Below are 20462 nucleotides of genomic sequence, written 5' to 3' on the forward strand. Positions count from 1 at the left end.
TCCTGGAAATCCTGAAAGTGAGGGCATCCTACCATGAGCTTCCCCAAGACTTCCTATCCTGTCAGTGCGAATTAGCATAATCTTCCCTAAATGGACAAATCCTATAACTAAAGCACACAAACAGGTGTCTTTGACTGACTCACATACGAAACTGGCTGTACGCCTCTGTTTAGGTCTAAATTAGTTCATTAAGTTTGTATAAACCTAAGAATGGAAGGCAGTGAAAGTAGCTGGACTTTAAGTTCAACCCAGAGAGACATTATTATCTAACCAGGCTAGCCACTTTTGCTTCTGTCTAGGTGCCAGTGAGCGTGCGAGGGCTTTTCAATCTTCAGCTCCCCCTCCCTGGTGGGGCCGGAGTGGACATAGCTCGGGTTCTGGTTGTGCCGAGTTGTGAAAGAGTTCGGAAATCTCTGGAGTCTGGGACCCAGCAGACAGACAGGAACCTCATCGCACCCCACAAAGCCTCAGCATGGGGGCGTCTTACGGAAAGAAAGTAAGTGAACTTTTGTCATTTATATTAAGCTGTTAATTGTGAGTGGTCGATAAAGGCCGCGATGTGTTTACACACTTGATGTGTGCCTTTTAAGAGGGTCATATGGTTTGAACGTTTGAAAATAGTGCTAAAGTTTGCTATATTGATGCTTTCTTATAGAGGAAATGTGTTGTCATGAATATATAACGGTACTTAATGTTTTAGAGTTAGGCTATTTTGTGTTGATAGTTTAAGCAGCATTCATGGTTTAAATTGTCTAGGGCAGGGGTCTCCAACCTTTTTGTGAACCATGGCTACCACAATGGATAAAACAATTTGGAGGGCTACTTTTTGATATTTATTTACTCAAAACTTTTTTGTATTACTTGTTGATTCTATTTTATTTTAATTGTTGATGTTTTATCGTTGTTTTAAATTTTAACATATAGAAGCAAAGCTAATATAAAAATATGCAATAAATAAATGTTACAATTGAGAGTATTAATAGAATGTGCTTTGGCGGGCACCTCACAGACTCTGTGCGGGCAATCTGGTGCCCATGTTGGAGACCACTGGTCTAGGTTTTTTTTCAGACTTATTTGCATTGGATAAGACATTTCAAGATCCTCTATGATGATTTTTGTGATAAAACTTGGACCACGTCTTAATTGTTTTATATTGCAGTTTTTACATTGTTATACCAAACTGCTTTACGTTCATATTGTACATGCCTCAAAGTTTTAAACTGATGGTCTTATTAACAAATATTCAAGCTATGGGGTGGGCTGCATACTGGAAAGGTGTGGATGGAGGGTGTGGTGGTGACTGAGTTGACTCATTGCTCAGTCCTGCAAGTGACAGCTGACAGCTGCTATAGAGAGGGTTACTAAAGGATTATAGGATACTGGAGACACTTCTTATTACCTTTGTCTGAACAACTTGAATGTACAAGCGACTTATCAGAGTAAAGAGTCAAAGAATTAAAACTAAAATCCTAATTCACACCTATAAAAGTATAATACTGGACACTGTGCTATATTGTGATTAGTCACTTTAGCTTTATTACATTTATATTTTACATTTATGCATTTGGCAGACGCTGGGTTAAAAGTGACCAAATGCTGGGTTGTTATTACCTAATGTCGAGTTGCTTTAACCCAACTGCTGGGTTATTATAACTCATGGTTGAGAATTTTTAGCCATTTTTAAAGTAGGTATCCTTGTTGTACTTACATTTTTAAACTTGAATTAATAAGTAATTTCAACTTTTTTAGTGAGGAGTTGATATAAATTTAAAAGAAAGGTTGAATTGGCTTAGGTTATTACAACTTTATTTTTATAATTTCTAACTAGTCAAAAAAGTTGAAGGGCTCACACCCGGAGATATGCAGCGCAATTCGCAACGCAAGTGTCTTTTGCTAGTTTCAACCCGCCGAAATTATAATTTTCACGTTTAGCACCACGTTGTTTAAATAGCAAATGCATTTGCGCCTAATTTTGCGATCATGGGCGTTCTGGTCTGAAAACAAGGTGTGTTCAGACGCATTGTTGGCGCGTTGCGATTTTGAGGCAACTAAAATAGACTACGCCATAACCAACTAAAACCTGGTCTAAAGTCTAAAGTCAATGGGGCAAAATTGTTTTTGTTATTTAATGAGCGCGGGACGACAACGCGGGTTTGCTAATCACATACATGGATGCGCAGCAGCATAAAAACGCTTTTAAATATGAAAAAAATTAAAGGATTAAAATGTAAAAAATTATTATTGAGTCTCTTGGACATAAATGAGGGTCAAGTATGAGATGTTAGAAGGTGCAAAGACTTCACCTGTAGCCTGTAAGTAAATAAATGCTTTGCTTTAAATAAATGCATCTATTTTTAAAGTTTTTTAAATGCTTCCCCACGGATGCATTGTATGTGATGACTCTACCTGTGGATATGTTGAGATGAGACATTTTTAAGTAATGCTTTTTAAAAAAAAATCATGGCGCTATCTGAGTGCTGAAACGGCTCTCCGCACTTTTGTAAATTTTTTATCTTTTGTTTGTATTTTTAGAGTTCAAACAGCAGTTAAAAGTAGGGATGCACCGAATCCAGATTTTTTGGGTTCGGTCAAGCGCAAGCGGAGATGAGAGCTGAGACTGTCATTGGTTTATTGCACGTTACGCCCAAAACACACCCATTACTCATGACAAGAATAGGAACAACCAGAGGCGATTCTAGGGTTAGAGCTTTAGAGGGTGCTGAGCACCCAATGAGCTCCGCTGCCACCACCCACTCTTTTTTCCTACAGAAACCAATAATATGTCTATTGTAAAATAACTATAATTTTAATATTGGTTCAACTAACTCCAAAATCCAGATTTTTTTGGAGACCTTTCAGGCATGAAAACGGGTCAGGGGTGAAAAAGATGAGAAGAATATTACCCCTCTAGGGTCTGGGAGCATGCTCCCCCTTAGATTTTTTTTAAATTTCATTTTTTAAAGCATCAATCTGATGAGTTTTGAGATGCATTTTTTTGCCAACCTTTTTATTTCTAATTAATGGCAAATTAGCACTTTTTTGCCATTAATGCCATATTAAAGTCTCAGGACAAAAGGTGGGCTACAGCAGCAGTGTGGGTATGGTTTTATGTGAATATACAGTGTATCGTTTTAAGCTTTTGTCAAAATGACAAATCTCCTAATTTATAACTTTTATGCCTACAATATATGGTAGGTTTATTAATAGTTTGTTAATTTGCAGCTTTTCTTTTAACAGTCCTTTTATTGAACCATTACCTTTACTATATGTCTAAAAGAAAACCCCTGCACTTATCCCCTTCATATTAGTATACATGTGACAAACTAAAAAAGTATTTATTGTCTAGTTTGATAGTCAGACAGTTAGTGATTTCACACATAACTTACCGGTATACACAGTGATATGTAGTTTGTTTTCACTCTGTTCCAAACGCCATGTTTACATGACTCCCGATTGTTAAAATAAGTCTCAAATTAACGATAAATCATACAATAAACTTGAACAACGGAGACACACGTATGCAACTACACTGAGACGCACAAAACTGCATGTGTCTTGCGGAAGAACATTGTAACCGGCGCTACTTCTCTCCGTTTCAGTCTATGGACAAGTCACACAGTTACTGTGCTACCCCGCAGAGCGCGGGTACCCGCCGGACTAAAATAATCCAAAAATAAACACTTATTATACGTGTACAATGGTGATTCAGTATAAGACAAAAACACGGCTTGAAAGATTGATCCGTGATGTACTCGCTCATTAAAAACATAACGTAAACATTTTGTAAGATTTGAACAAAAAAGTTGCATCACAAGCTGATTCTCACTCTGCGTGTGTTTCGCACTGATTGAATGACGGTCGGTAGCGATGCAGGTACAGATAAGTAGAAGAAGAGGGTGACACCATTTGCTAAGCAGGGAGGTTTTCATTTTCTACCTTAACATATACATTTTAAATCACAAACTAAGGAGTATGTTTTGGACATTATTTAACCTGTCAAAGACGAACGAACATTTTAGCACCCCTAAAAAGGGGCTAGCCTCGCCCATGGGAACAACCCTTTTAGGCCGTGCGCTTGGTGCATAAACCATTTCCCATCATTAAATAAGCAAAAGTGGAATTGGACACGCCCGTTTAGACCGTGCATTGGGCGCTTTAGACAATGCGCTTAGATCGTTAAAATAGGGCCTTAAGTTACTTATTAATTCAAGTTGTTTAAACGTAAACATTTAAGTGCAATAAGCAGTTTTTACAGTGCTGGGATCAATCTTTGGGATCAAACCTTTGAGTTGCTAATGCATATTATAGGGGTTTCATATTAGGGCTGTCAAAAGATTAATTGGAATGAATCACATACAAAATAAAAGTTTGTTTTTGCAAAATATGTGTGTGTGCACTGTGTGTAATTATTTTGTTTATATAAATACACACACATGCATGTATGTATTTAAGAAACATTTACATTAAAATATATCAAAATCTAAATAAATATATATTGTACATATAATAAAAATACATAAATCATATGTTTCTTAAATGTATGTATGTATGCATAATTACACACAATACACAAGCAAATATATTATGCAAACACAAACTTTTATTTTGCATGCGATTAATCGCGATTAATCTTTTGACAGCCCTAATTTTTATAGGATCTCAAACCAGATCATGTAGCTCAAAATGTTAGTAAAATATGAATGGACAGATGGTTGTTTTGATAACTCGGCAGTGATTGGGATGTCTGGAGTGCCATTGGATTTCTGTTGTGTCTAAGGTGCAGGAGGAGAAAGCAGCTCTCAGTAAGGCATCTGAAAATGTCAACTCGTCAGAGCTGTAATTTCATCCTCTCTGCCAGCTTCCGGGGCTGCTTGGCATGAACTGAATACCTCGACTCGCCCTCGCTGCGCTGTTATAGACCCTCACATCACCAAACCCCCCTTTCGCTTTCCCACAGAGGCTGCTAGTAGAGGCCTGCAGACGTTTAGACAGATCATGCAGACATTTCATGTATATAACTTGCAACGGTGTGTGCTGTTTTGTTGTGTCTGGTTAACTTTGTTCAGTGTTAATCTTGTTACAAGCCTTATTCCATTGGAGCGCAGATCCTGCCGGTGGCATTTTACACATGGGTGCACGAGACGCACCTGCGTAAGGCGCTATCGCTGAAAACGTATTGTGCTACAACCGATAGAAACCGGTTTCGTTGCAAGCTATAATAAGCACCTCTGTTGAGCCTGGCTGTGTTTGGAACGTACTGTTGTGATGCTATTTATAGTATGCAGTATATGGCATACTGTGAACGATATGCAAATTGTCTGTATTTATGTAATACCCAGATGACCCACTACATTTAGCTGCTGGAAAACAGGCTCAAGCTGGTAGCTGGGTTTGAGGATATGGAATGTAAATTTATCCGTTTCCTTAACATAGATTAAAAAAAACTAACATAACTGTAAACTGTAACTAACCACTCTAAATTCTGCTGGGTTCTTTTTAACCCAATGCTGGGTAAATATTAGACAAAACGCATTTTGGGTTCATAAATAAACCTATGCTGGGTTGTTTCAATGCAATGCTGGGTTGTTGCATAGGTTTAATTATAACCCAACATGTGTTCTGTCCAATATTTATCCAGAATTTAGAGTGTAAATAATATTAAAAACAACTATAATAAAAAAAAAACATTGAGGTTTAGTTTTTGATATGCATAAAATATAAAACTTGAAAGCCTAAAATTGCCCAAATAACCCAAAACTACATTGCCTCAAAAAAAAAAAACAATACAAGAATCTACAAATGTATTGCTTTTAAACATCTTTAAATTATATAATCTGATAATCCATCTGTTAATAAACAGCTTGGACCAGTTAATGACCTGTATGAAACCACCACTTACATTCTAAAAAATAGTGCTAAATAGCACTAAAAGCTTGTAATCACAGGGAAACCGTTTTTAGTGCTATATAGGACCTGTAGAGCACCTATGAAGAACCATCCGGGGGTCATATAGCACCACTATAGGACCAGATATAGTGGGGGCAGGGGAACACTGCAAATTATGATTTTGTCTGAGCTATTAATGAAATCAAAATATAAGAATTTATATTTTATTGTCTAATCTTAATATTTTATCTTGAGGCTAAATTCGTTTTAATTCGTTGAACCTAAGTGTTTTCAACAATATTAAAATAGTCTTTGGTATCCCCAGAATGTGTCTGTAAAGTTTCAGCTCAAAATGCACCACAGATCTTTCATTATACGATGTTATACATGGCCATTTGTGGCTGCAGTGAAAAACGTTTTGTGTGCGTCTCTTTAAATGCAAAGAAAGCTTTTGTTCCCCTCCCCGTATGCAAAGTAGGGGGTGGAGCGTTTAAACATCTACATAAAAAACATGAGTCTCTGGTAGAACTACGGTTCATAAGGCGGAGTCTGTGAGCGGTCATTATTGGGGCATAATCAATGTGACATCACATTGATAGGGGATCCCCAACGTTCTTTTTTGTGTGACTGTTGTGGTTTAAAGGAGATTGCACAATGAAGAATAGATGGATTTGAGGATGCTTCTGCTCTGCACACACACTGGCGACTCATTTTCTGATAGAAACACATTCAAAAGTGCATTTTCTGAGTATATGGGCTTTAAACCATATTTAACTCTTTCCCCCTGCCATTGACGAGTTTTCTCATCAATTAAGAGAAAACATTTCCCTGCCAATAACGCTTTCCTGATGAGTTTCTGTGGTAATCTAACAAAATTTCTTTACAAAAATGTTATTATTTCAGCTTTTTGCTCAAAATTTGGTATTTTTGAAGACATCTACCCATATTTAAGAGGTTATAAAAAGAGAAAAACAACGTTTTGTTTGTTTGAAAGCCGAGGGTCTGTTCTTTTGTTTGCTAAATTTGTATGTTTATATATTTATAAAAGAAAATATTCCTGCAAGAAATTTTGTGAAACTTTTGTGAAAATCACAAAAAAATGCTGGCGGGGAATGAGTTAAAAACCATTAAACTGCATTCTCTCACTAATCTCAAGTAGTATTGCAGTATCCTTGTTTGCCATTAGGTGCCCCCCTCCCAAAGCACAAACACAAAACTCCGACTAACATCATAGCTTATGTTTATTGTCCTGCACAGTTTAGGTCCAGCTCTAATCAAGCACACCTTTTAGTTTGTGCTAAATTTAGTTAAACAATTTCAACTTGTTTTTATAAGTTATGTCAACTTATCACAGGTAAAAACTTAAAATAGTAGGTTGAATTGGCTTGCAAAACCAAGTTGTTTGAATTACTTTACAGTACTGTGCAATATGCAGTAATCAGTAAGCTAAAGTGACCTCTGTTTTAGCTCTGTTGGTGTTGAGGAATAATAAACACTTAAATCGTCTCTGCTATAAAGCTGGTCTGAGATCAGCATTATTAAGAGGACTTCATCAGCCAACTCCCGAGCAGAGCACTTGCATGTGATTGCCTGGCTGCTAAATGGGATGTCAAGTTGTGTTAATGCCTCCTGTGCCAGAGACCCACAGTGAAAGATTAGACCAATCAGACCAAATCTTTACTAAATGATCCAACAGCCAAGCTAAAAATAAATACCGCCTCTTAACTTAGAAACAACCACAGTTATGTTTTACATGGAGAGTTTATGGTAAATCTTTACAATCTGTAGTCATAAAAACAGGGGTGCTGTAAAGGGGGGGTAAACAATGACGATTCTCGGGGCCCACGAGTAAGAGGGGGCCCAGAGAAGCCCCCAAAATTGTGGTGCTAAAAAAATATTTAATAGTAAAAATTATTAACTTTAAATTATTCTATTTGCTGTTTCCTGGTATCAAAAAATTTATTTGTTTAGGAAACACAAACGTCTGTGGGCCCCTTTCCCCCCTCTCAATTGTCATAAAATGGTTTAGTCCGCCCAAATTGTATAATCCAGGCAACACAGATTGACTTCACTTATATTGCCGGCAGAATATCAACTTGACTGACAAGGAAGTGAAAATGCCTAAAAAATCTGGAAGTCAAAAACGGAAAGAGAAAAAAAATAAGAAGTGAAAGAGGCAAAGGGTCGACATTATGTTACCAAGGTGGGTTTGTAAGTACGCCTAAATTGTTAGTGGACCGCCCGTCCGTGACAATGATCGTAGCCTACGGCACTTTTCTGTGCTAACGCGCACGCATTGTACACGAGGCCCCAGGTCTCTACGGTAGCATTTTTCGACAAGTAAGCACGTTTATTTATGCACGTGATTTATTTAGACAAATTTATTGCAAATTTCAAACTGTCAAAATTACTCCTTGTTCATTCTATTGTTAAAGATAATTACCACACTGCAAAAAATGAATTTCAAGAAAAAATTCTTAGTATTTTTGTCTTGTTTTCAGTAAAAATATCTAGAATGGTTAAATGGAGATGCTTTTTCATGATGAGCAAAGCGACCCAAGAGAATGGGTCTAGTTTTTAGACCAGGGATATTGCATTTGGGGGATTTTGTGCATAAAACAAGCAAAAAAATCTTGAACATTTTTCTTAAACACTAAACTCAAGAAAAATTTGCTTACCCCATTGCCAGATTTTTTTGCTTGTTTTATGCACAAAATCCCTTGAATGTAGTGTTTTTGGTCTCAGGACTGGACTTGTTTTCTTGGTTCGTTTTGCTCATGAAGAAAAAGCATCTTAATTTGAGAATTTTTGGATATTTTTACTGAAAACAAGAGAAAAATACTAAGAATTTTTTTCTTGAAAATCATTTTTTGCAATGCATAAGTTTAAATGTTGCGGTTAAAATGACTACTGGTGGCCATTCTAGTGTTAAAAGTGCATGATTAGGGAACTCAATTTTCTCCTCATGTTAGGTCAAGAAAACGCTGGAAAAAATAACAATACACAGTTTTAGTTAAACATTCAACACTGCAAAAATGACTTTCTTACTTAGTATTTTTGTCTTGTTTTCGGTAGAAATGTCTAAAAATTCTTCAATTAAGATGCCTTTTCTTGATAAGCAAAATGACCTAAGTAAATCAGTCTAGTTTTAAGACAAATTAATATACAATTTAAGTGAAATTGTCCTTAACACAAGCAAAGTGATCTGCCAATGCGGTGAGAAAAAATTGTGAAATAAGATTTATTTTTTCTTAAACACTTAATTCAAAATTAAATTAAAATTTTCTCACCCCATTGGTAGTCAAAATACCATAAAAGCGCATGATTTTATGTAAATTAATATGAAAAAAGTCTCAGCTGTGTTGGGGGCCCTGTTAAGATTCTTTTCATGGGGCCCAAAATCCTTAGCAGCGCCCCTGCATATAAAAAGTTGATAATAAGAGTTGCATGGGTGCTACATCCCGAAAAGTTTATATATATATACCATTGTTTAACAATGAAAACTAGAAACCTCATGTTGAATAAAATAGCCCACTGATATGACAGTTGATGTACTATATAGAAAAACAAGCATTATTATTATTCAATTGGATTACAAATGGTTACCCAAGCTATATTTACACAAAGCTACAGTGAAACAGTTTCTGATTGGCTGTTGTCAAACAGTGAAGCATTCCAGCATAAGTGGGTCAGATTCAAAGATGGATACAAATCCCTGAATCTATAAGAACCCGAGAGGCGAGTAACCGGACCTTCAGCTTGGGCAACAAGCGAGTCTCTGATCAATGTACCTTTAAAGCAGAAATTCCTCTCTTTCTCTCATCTGTCTCTCTTTCAACATTAGTACGGTTTCAATTTCACTCCATTAACAGAAAAAAACTCTGAAATAAGAAACAACACTTCGATTTGAAGATTGAACTGTAGGCTGCAGGATGAGACTGGTTGTAAATGTTTACCTTTTCAAATATTAGGCATATTCAACAAAAAATAGAAACTCAAAAATCTGGTCATGTTGCAGTATCTCTTATAATATTACGTAATTGCCCAATTGTGCCAGTTACAGAGGGTTAGCATTCAGTTCACATACATCAGTTGTCCTTTTAAAGGACGTGGAAAGACACATAAAGAATATAGTTTACAACAGAATGTGTTGAGCTAAAGAAATCCTTCCTAATTGCTTTCAACATGACCACAAAACCAGATCAGGAACGTCTTGTTACCTGATTAAACCAGAGGAATTCAGTAAGCTACATGAACTGGAAGAGGTTTAATTTGTGAGGGGAAAAGCAGAAGGGATAAAATACGCATGGATTATGATACACTGCTGCCCACAGACCCATGAATGAGATTTGAGAGCAAAACTGCTTTCCTCATATGTTAATACATGTAGCAATGCCAGGATTATGGGTTTGGTTCCCAGGGAATGCACATACTCATATAAAATGTATAGCTTGAATGCACTTTAAGTCACTTAATTTATAACAATAAGAGTCTGTATGCCGTTAGATATGTTTTCACCTCATTAGGTTGATGAATACAAACAATTTACGAGTCTTAATTCTACCTCATATCAAATTATTGTTTGTAATATGTACCTAAACCTTTAAGCAAAGCAGTCTTCATGGTGGAAAGCCAAATCGTACTATTTGATGCAGTTTTGCTTCAGGATTACTGTGATATGTATAGGTCAATATACAAAAAGCTTAACATAACAGTCACATTTGTAAATGCATAAACAATGGCAGTTAGAAATTGTTTTCTGTGTTTTATTATCCAAGAGGAATTGTTTATGTTGTTGGGATAATACAACTCTCTGAAACTCATGAGCTGTTATTTCATGTAGAGGATTACCAAAACTTATTGAAAGGTCTAATACACATGTGAAAATGTTATTCATACTATTCCCACCAGGTGGCAGAATCAGTCCAATTGTAAAATGCCTAATAATTATGAATAGACTTTGTGTTTAACGTAAAAATTTGATTTAAAGGCCATTGTAGGATATAAGACCATAGTGTACATCATACAATATTTATATAATAAAATAAAAAGGAATAGTCAGTACAAACTAAATAGAATAGTAGTATTGCAGACAGTAAACATTAGTGTGCTATTTTTACAACAAGTCAATTCTCAGTGAATTCTCAGAAATAAATACAAGTTGTTGACATACATATAGAAAGTATATATATATATATATATATATATATATATATATATATATATATATATATGATTTAATGTAGATTGTATATCTGAAATAATCTGGAAATAATACATTTATTTATTTATTTATTATTAATTAATAATATAAGCTTTTATTTACAAATGATTTAACCAAATGCATGTTCATCTTGTTTAAACTTTTATTCAACATATCTTGTTGTAAAGTGGCTAAAAAGAGTTTTGCTCAAAGGTTTGCATAGTAAGCTAATAATGTTCATACATGTACTCATGTGGCAAGAAGCCATGTAATAATTGGGAAAATGTACAGACTACGTTATCCATTATTTGACAAACTCACTGTAATTTGTAAAGATTTTCAAGTGATGATTTAAAGTGTCAGTGTGACCAGGATAAGAATATGCAGCACTTCAAAAACAAAATTACAACATAAGACGTTTTTCAGTCATTTCAGTCATTTTTCAGCGTCTTAAAAAATAGCATGCTAACAGCTGATAATATTGAGCTGTTAAATAACAACTCCACACAAACTTAATTGTTTTATTTTCTGTCATTTACTGTTAGGCTAACTAAGCAGTAACTAAATAGCCATTGTGATTGTATATACAATGAATATATTGTTTAGTAGTTCATCACTCTGTTTATTACACATTTATCATTTTCTGTAATTTTTCTGTATTTTTTTTTTTTTTTTGTTACTTAAGCAGTGACTAGTTGAATAGCTAGTATTTTATCTTTATAGCTTTAATATTTTAGTGGACATGCTTTAAAGGTCCACTGTGTAGATTTTTAGCGACATCTAGTGGTAAGATTGTGAATTCCAACCAACGGCTCAGTCCACAGCTCGGCCCACCCTTTCGGACGCAAAGTGAAGCTACGGTAGCCAACATAGGACAAACATGTCACTGTCTGGGACAACGTGGTAACTTTTATGTAAGGGGACTCACTGTGTATGTAGATAAAAACGTCTCATTCTAATACAGTGTTTCTCAAACTTTTTCAGCCCAAGGACCACTTTATCTTGCAATTTTTTTCTGAGGACCACCTAACAGAATCCCACTCTAACACGCCCCCAAAAAACAACAAAATAGGAAGGATAAGCTAAATTTAAGTTTAATATGCAACTGTTTCAAGTCAAAAACAAATTTTTTAAACACATGCTATGTTCAGAAATTATTATATGAATTTTATTTCATTTGAAAAAGTAAATGTGAAATGAGTTACAGCTTAATATGAACAACAAACTGCACATGTGAGGAAAAAAACTGCAATTAAACATACTGTAACAGCCTAGGTCCCAATTAATGTCATTCCAAAGAGCCATTTAGTTTAAAACTGAGGTGGTGGGTATATGTAGTCTATAGTTGTAACTATATTAACAATAAAATGCTGAAAAAAATGTTCCCCTTAATCTCCAAAATCACTGAAATTACAGGGATTTTACACATGAAACAAAAACTAGTACATTAAAAAAACTAATAGATCTGTGGATTTTAGCTGCTTTCAGTTGACGCTTGATCCTTCTTTTGACTCCTCTTTGGTTTAGCCACCGATCCATTTTTACATTATTAAAACAGAATGGCAAGAACTGATATCACATTGCATTCAAAATCTACTTACTGTACATAAGTGACGATTGTATAAACACTTGCCTAGTTTAGGTCATCTTTTGACAGACCACTGGGGGGGGGGTTGGCGGACCATTAGTGGAACTGTTAGAATTACTGTTCTAAACATACAGTTCATTATGTAAGGTTTTTATACACCATTGCAAATATAGTTATCTAGATTATATTGCATTTCTGTCAAGAGATCCATAATGCACCTCTAAATAGGGTTGACTTTACAGCACCAAGATTTAGCATGTAGTTCAGTTTAGGCCTACCTGTATTGTTAGCAGCTAGACCAAAATCCTTTTCTCAAACTAATGCTCTTTAAAGCACCACATCTAAAAAATCTCAGATCGACATCTAGATAAGCTCAGTCGACCTCACTAATCAATTGGTTGTGTAATAATATCGTTAACCATCCTGACCTGGATTGAATTCCAGTGAGTCTGTGACAACACAGTGACTGTGTTTAGCCAAACAGGTCTGTTTGTTGGCAGATGAGTGAGTGTATTTGAGTTGGGTTATGCAAGCTTGCACACAATCCACAACACACACGTACACTTGTTTAACAACATGGCCCTAAGCAACCCCAGATTTATTACCATCTCAGCTTCTTTTCATCTCATCAGGAAAGCACAAGATGGACTCTAATCTTGCACAGTCTTTACCATTCCGGCTTCTATTAAAAACACATAATGACCATTAAGGGAAAAGGAAACGTGCAACTGTGTAAGGAAATGAGGGTTTAGAGGTCTCTAAAGGTCTTGAGGTTTAATTATTTAGATTTACATTCATAACAGGTCCAGGCAATGAACCAAGACCTTAAGATCCACAGCTTTGTGAAACAAAGAGAGCGATAACAATGTCGTACATAAAATCAATTTGTTTCATTTTTTGTTTGGTTGCCGCAATGGGTCCCAGTAGATGACTGAAGCGTTGATCCATGCCCATGTTCTGGTAGGTTCTTTGGGTTATTAGTAAGCTGCCTCTCCTTTTCCATGGCCTCCTAATTGTTTGTGTTGTCTGGGAAACTTGAGAAGCCTCAGCTTGAAACCAGAGCGGCAAAGCAGAGCCGAAATCTATTAAAAACACTCGTTTTGTCTGCGACTTATGCGTGAGGATGCAATGTCATTTTCCAGTATGTGGGTATGGAGATCTGTTCTGATGAGCGTAAATAAAACATGAGATATCAGAGCGGGCCACAAACAGAAAGGTCAAACGATCACATCGGCCAGTAACTGGACACTACAGGTGGGTCGCTGTGGCATCCAGCCCGTCTTGGAGGACAATGGTGCATTCTGGAGGAGGTCACGCTTGGCTCTCCTTAGGGTTTAGTGATGCCAGATTGATTTGGCTGTGGCCTATATTCTGTCCCTTGTGATAGAGGAGAGGACAACTTTGATTTCAGAGACAGATATTGTTTTCTGCATAAATGTTTCTGACTGTTATTGCGCTTGCTGCACTTTTATTATAGAGCACTGCACTGTATGCTGTGTTGTGTTGTGTTTTGCTGTCCTATGTTATGCTATTTTATAATGTACTATACTATCCTATAAAATTAAATTTGTGCATTTCGGTAGGGGTAGGTATACAAGTTTTATTGGTGGATGTGTTCACTGGGGATGGAATTCTTGTGAAGTATATCTGAGTGAAATGGCTTCTGAAATAAAAAGGTATAGGCCTGGACAATTTGTTCATTGAGAACTGATTGGATCATTGGAAGTTGGATCGTGTTGCTAATTGCTAATCGCTACATTCTTTACCCAGACTCCACCCACCTGCCATACCACATGACCGGAAGTAAAGAGAGATTGTTTAGAGGAGGGGAGGAGATTTGCGTTTTTGATTAAAGATTATGAATTTTTGAAAAACAATGAAGCTCATAGATAAGTCATTTGTAAAAAAAAATACCACAATATTCCAAAACAGATTAGAGTTTTTTATTTCAATTTCATTTCGACTTTAATACAATGCCCTACAATACTATACTTTACTATGCTATGCTACTAACTGTACTATACTATACAGTATTGAGTTGTGTTTTACTGTACTATACTACATAGTGCTGTGCTGTGTTCACTGTACTGTACTGTACTGTACTGTACTGTACTATACTATATGATACTATACTATACTATACTATACTGTGCTGTGTTTTACTGTACTCTTCTAAAATATACAGTGCTGTGCTGTGCTGTGCTGTGCTGTGCTGTGCTGTGTTGTACTGTGCTGTGCTGTGTTGTACTGCACTGTACTGTACTATACAGTGCTGTGTTTTACTGTACTCTATTAAACTATACAGTGCTTTGCTTTGCTGTGCTGTGTTGTACTGCACTATACTGTACTACAGTGCTGTGTTTTACTATGCTCTACTAAACTATACTGTGCTTTGCTGTGCTGTGTTGTTCTGCATTATACTGTATTACAGTGCTGTGTTTTACTGTACTCTACTAAAATATACAGTGTTTTGCTGTGCTGTACTGTGTTTTACTGTGTTGTGCTGTGCTGTGCTGTGCTGTGCTGTGCTGTGATGTGATGTGTTGTGCTGTGCTGTGCTGTGCTGTACTGTACTGTACTGTACTGTACTGTGCTGTGTTTTACTGGACTCTACTAAACTATACAGTGCTTTGCTGTGCTGTGTTATACTGTGCTGTGCTGTGTCGTGTTTTACTGAGCTATGCTGTGCTGTGCTTTCTTTGCTGTGCTGTGCTGTGTTGTGTTTTACTGAGCTATGCTGCGCTGTGCTGTGCTGTGCTGTACTGTACTGTACTATACTATACTATACTATACTATACTACACAGTGCTGTTTTTTATTGTACTCTCCTAAACTATATAGTGCTTTGCTGTACTGTACTGTACTGTACTGTACTGTACTGTACTGTACTGTACTGTACTGTACTGTACTGCACTGCACTGTACTATACTACCCAGATAGCAAAATCTGGCTGGCCCACCACTGGGCCACATATTTGCTTGAGTTCTGGCCCAGTTCTGGCTGGGTCCCCGGCCCAAAACTGGCCCACACACTAAAAATTGGATCAAACTATTAAATCTGGGCCAGTTGTGGCCCACACCCAGTAAAATAGATCTTACATACTGACTTGGCCCAGATTTGGTCAGCACACTGTAAAGTGACCTAAATTGTTTATTTGGCCCAGGTCTGGCTAGCACACTGTAAAGTGACTTAAATTGCTTATTTGGCCCAGGTCTGGCTAGCACACTGTAAAGTGACTTAAATTGCTTATTTGGCCCAGGTCTGGCCCAGACCCTTTGTTTAATGTGGCTGACAACATCTGCATGGTCCCTGGGCCAGATGTGGCCCAGAAACTGGTAAATATTGTATATTTTTTATTTTTCAAGAAAAATACACCCATTTAAGAAGATTAAGAGCCTTTTATTAAAAAAATACACACATCACATTAATGTGAATTAACAGTTAACAAATACATAAATATGAACATGTTTTAACATGTACCAACAATTAACCGTAATTTTGAACATATTAATTCTTAACAAATTCAGTACACTTTACAAAAACCCAACAAATACAAACAGACATATATCTCTTACACAACACATTTTACAAGCACATAACCCACTTTATAAACATTTTTAAAGGGATAGTTCACCCTTAAAATTATAATTTTCTCATAAATCACCTACCCCTGTGTCGCTCCAAACCACCAAGTGCTCCGATTGTCTTCAGAACACACCCTAAGAATTTCTTTATGAAAACCGGGAGGCCCCTGTCCGTCCCACTGACTCAAGTCAGTCTCACAATCCGCCTCCCAGAAAAGAATGAAAGACATCGCCAAAAAGGTCCATTTTCCATCAGTAGTTTAATAATAATATTATGAAGTGACAAGAACACTTTGTGCACAAAGAAAATAAAACGAACGATTTCAACAATTTGTTCTCCTCCTTAGTTGCTGAAAGTGTATTCAAGACCAGACTACAGCGATGCTGCCGACACCACCTGCAGCTCTCGTCACTTGCTGATGTGGTTACCAATGTTTTTTTTTTTGTTTTTTTTAAAGCATAATGCAAACATTGTAACAATACTTAAACAGCCCAAATAAATGTACAAATTACTTGGCAGCCTATTCTGTCTGTACGCTGGGAACCACGCCAGCAGGTGACGTCAGCAGCAGGTGACGTCAGCAGGATGCGCCGCAGTCTGGTCGTTAACAGGCCTTGAACGACCAAGGAGAAGAACAAACTGTTGAAAAAAATTTCATTGAAATACTGATGGAACACTGAACTGTTTGGCAATGTCTTTCATTCTTTTGTGTTAAATGGATTGTAAAACTAACTGAAATCAATGGGACGAACAGAAGCCTCCCAGTTTTCATAAAAATATCTAAAAACGTGTTCTAAAGACAATCTAAGCACTTGTTGGTTTAGAACGACAGAGGGGAAGTGATTTATGATAAAATTGCAATTTTGGGGTGAATTATCCCCTTAAGCAATTACAGCGAGACAACATGTAAAACAAATTAATTAACATTTAAAGAAAAAAATTCTCTCTCACACACACACCACACACACACACACGTTGGCATATGTGGTTTACCGGGACAATTCCATAGACACAATGCATTTTATACTGTACAAACTGTATATTCTATTGCCTTAACTTACCCCAGTCCCTAAGCCCAACCATAACAAAAATCTGTTGGAAGTCTTTAATCTGAAAAAGTACCACTTAGTATTGTGTCCCTGTAAAGCATGTTTATAGCATATTAAACATGTCATTATACACTATTCCCCATAAACCACATGTACCAACGCACACACACCTCTCACACACAAGCTAAGTAATTAAAACAAGTTAAACACATTTAACCAAAACACCACCACTCTTTTTACAGCACAAAACATACTCCTTTGCAGACTCAAACACAGGCGCTAACACTAACTGCTTTTCTTTTGCTAAAGTTGTCTCTTGCACCCACCCTCTCGATCGAGCCACCTCTTCATTGTCCCCTCCACAACTGTAAGGGACCTTCTCCGAACTGCATCTTTAAAATAAGTAATCCATATTGTCATTGTGAAATCTTTAATGAGCATATTAAAAAGAAATGTCTAATTTTTATTAACAAATAATTAACAGATATATTTACCAATCACTACCTCTCTGAGTTAGAGGGTGGCAAATAAAGTCTTTTCCATCCAGTTGAGGTTTTAAGCCAGGGAGTTGTCGGTCGCCCTCTTCAATATATGCCATGTGCAGTCTCGTACATCTGTCCCGCCAATAAGCCCCAACCAGTTAACCTGAAACAGATTTATAGTCTTAATAGTTGGTCATAGTTTCATACAGGACACAGGTCATACAGTAGTTGATTGCTTATATCAAAGAGGTGATGCATGCTATTTTTTGTGTGCTAATTTAAGAAAAGTTGTGTGCAATCCATAGAAGTAAACTGTTGTGTGTTTGTTGTAGTCCAAGAAAAGAGATTTAAGTTGAAGAAGATAACTGGCGTCATTGTTTACTTACACTGTAAAAAATTCTGTAGAAATTACAGTATTACTGGGTGTTACTGCCAACTAGCTGCCAGTAACTTACTGTTTTACATTTATGTTATTTACTGGCAACAGTTTGTTCAAAGTTAAATTAACATGAAACATTTTCAGTCTTTAACTTCTACAGTAAGTTACTGGCAACCAGCTGCATAATTACAGCAAATTTTTTACAGTGTAGGGTTTTGTACATCGTTCACATGTCTTTAACACGTACACATCAAAGGGTGTGTTAATCTGAAAAATGTGCCCTTCTGAAAAAACAGCATACAAGCAAGACCAGCATATGTTGTGTTTTGGTGCTGGTTTGCTAGTGAACACCAGCTAAACAGCCTCAAACCAGGACCATCATCAAACTAGCATTAGCACCAGCATCCCATGCTGGTCATACCAGCAAGCCACAGCATATGTTGTGTTTTGGTGCTGTTATGCTGGTGACCACCAGCAAAGACCATCATAATTCCCATGCTGGTTTGATGCTGGATTTTTCAGCAGGGTGCTCTTTAACTTCTTAACTACGTTAGCTCAAATAAGGTTGTGTGTACTGCTCCTTTTTATGAAGATACAAACGTGTGTCTGAATTCTCTGCTTGATTATTAAAAACCTGTTAACCTGCACGTGAACGACGACTGGTTATTTACATCTTTCTAAATGGATTCAGCTTACTAACAACAATATTTAAGCTAACGTGATAGCTGGCTAAACATGCAGGAAAATTCACGGTTTTGAATATGTAGCAAACAATTCCTTTTCATTGTTATCATGCATTTTTAACATATAAAAACTAAATCAGTGACTTACCAGTTATTGATGATGGTGTCTGTGTCGAACGGGAGCTCAGCTTTGTGCTCTGCTTGATTCAAATCATAACAGCAGTGGTGATGTTGCCGTTCAACAGCTAGAGGGCTGATTGCCGCATCACGGAATCGGGCCGTGTACTGTATACTGTCCGTCTGAAGCATAAACATTTTTAAATTGCCGCCAAACAGCGTTACAACCGGCATGTGTCAGTTCCACTGGTATCGGGCCACATACTGAATTTCTGACATCATACACATCTTGGCAGTATCATATCAAACCATAATCGGTCCAGGCACAATGCAACGTAGTCGGTCCGACTACACAATGCCAGATTTGGCCCGATTACACTGAGACGCTACTTTAGTAGACCCGGACTTCAGCTGAGTATGCTTACACTCGGGCCAACAGCTATAAATAGTGTTTATTACTGGTATACTATTTCCTCATCTGGGCCAGTTCTGGCGCATACACTAAAAATCTGTCCGGCTTTCAGCCGACACTGGCGGAAAAAAGCCAGAATCGGCCCAGAACTGACTGCTATCTGGGTATCCTATACAGTGCTGTGTTTTGCTGTACTCTATACTATACAGTGCTTTGCTTTGCTGTACTGTGTTTTACTGTGCTGTGCTGTGCTGTGCTGCGCTGCACTGCACTGTACTGTACTGTACTGTACTGTACTGTACTGTACTGTACTGTACTGTACTGTACTGTACTGTGTTTTACTGTACTCTACTAAACTATACAGGGCTTTGCTGTGCTGTGTTGTACTGTGCTATGTTGTACTGCACTATACTGTACTATACAGAGCTGTGTTTTACTATTAAACTATACAGTGCTTTGCTGTGCTGTGCTGTGTTGTGTTGTACTGTACTGTACTGTACTGTACAGTGCTGTGTTTTACTGTACTCTACTAAACTATACAGTGCTTTGCTGTGCTGTGCTGTGTTGAACTGTGCTATGTTGTGTTGCAATATACTGTACTATACAGAGCTGTGTTTTACTATTAAACTATACAGTGCTGTGCTGTGCTGTGCTGTGCTGTGCTGTGCTGTACTATCCTATACAGTGCCGTGTTTTACTGTACTCTACTAAACTATACAGTCCTTTGCTGTGTTGTGTTTTACTGAGCTATGCTGCGCTGTGCTGTGCTGTGCTGTGCTGTGCTGTGCTGTACTGTACTGTACTATACTATACTATACTATACTATACTATACTATACTATACTATACTATACTATACACTGCTGTGTATTACTGTACTCTACTAAACTATACAGTGCTTTGCTGTGCTGTGTTATATTGTACTGTACTATACTCTACTATACAGTGATGTGCTGTGCTGTGTTGTGTTGTGTTGTGATGTGTTGTATGCCATGCCATGCTTCAGTTTTACTGAAACATCAAACCTGGTTGATGTGAGATCCACTAGGTTTTAGTTTTACTGCACTGTACTGTAATGTA

The 20462-nt window shown here is 37.0% G+C and overlaps 1 protein-coding gene and 1 long non-coding RNA gene across 2 annotated transcripts in view; one reads left to right on the top strand and one right to left on the bottom strand.

The window, feature by feature from the left end:
* Positions 1-338: 338 nt before the first annotated feature.
* Positions 339-20462, top strand: part of LOC129427656 (protein FAM107B) — a 43138-nt gene continuing 23014 nt past the window's right edge. The window contains exon 1 of the mRNA XM_055184296.2: positions 339-496. Coding sequence (XP_055040271.1) covers positions 473-496 — 24 coding nt within the window. The 5' untranslated portion in view covers positions 339-472. The remainder of the gene's footprint in view (positions 497-20462) is intronic.
* Positions 17039-19548, bottom strand: LOC141369454 (uncharacterized). The gene is made up of 3 exons (XR_012373161.1): positions 19003-19548; positions 17805-17955; positions 17039-17702 (listed from the first exon to the last, which is right to left on the bottom strand). It is a non-coding gene; the product is annotated as an uncharacterized lncRNA (long non-coding RNA).

Source organism: Misgurnus anguillicaudatus, chromosome 14 (assembly GCF_027580225.2).
Source record: "Misgurnus anguillicaudatus chromosome 14, ASM2758022v2, whole genome shotgun sequence".
Lineage (NCBI taxonomy): Eukaryota > Metazoa > Chordata > Actinopteri > Cypriniformes > Cobitidae > Misgurnus > Misgurnus anguillicaudatus.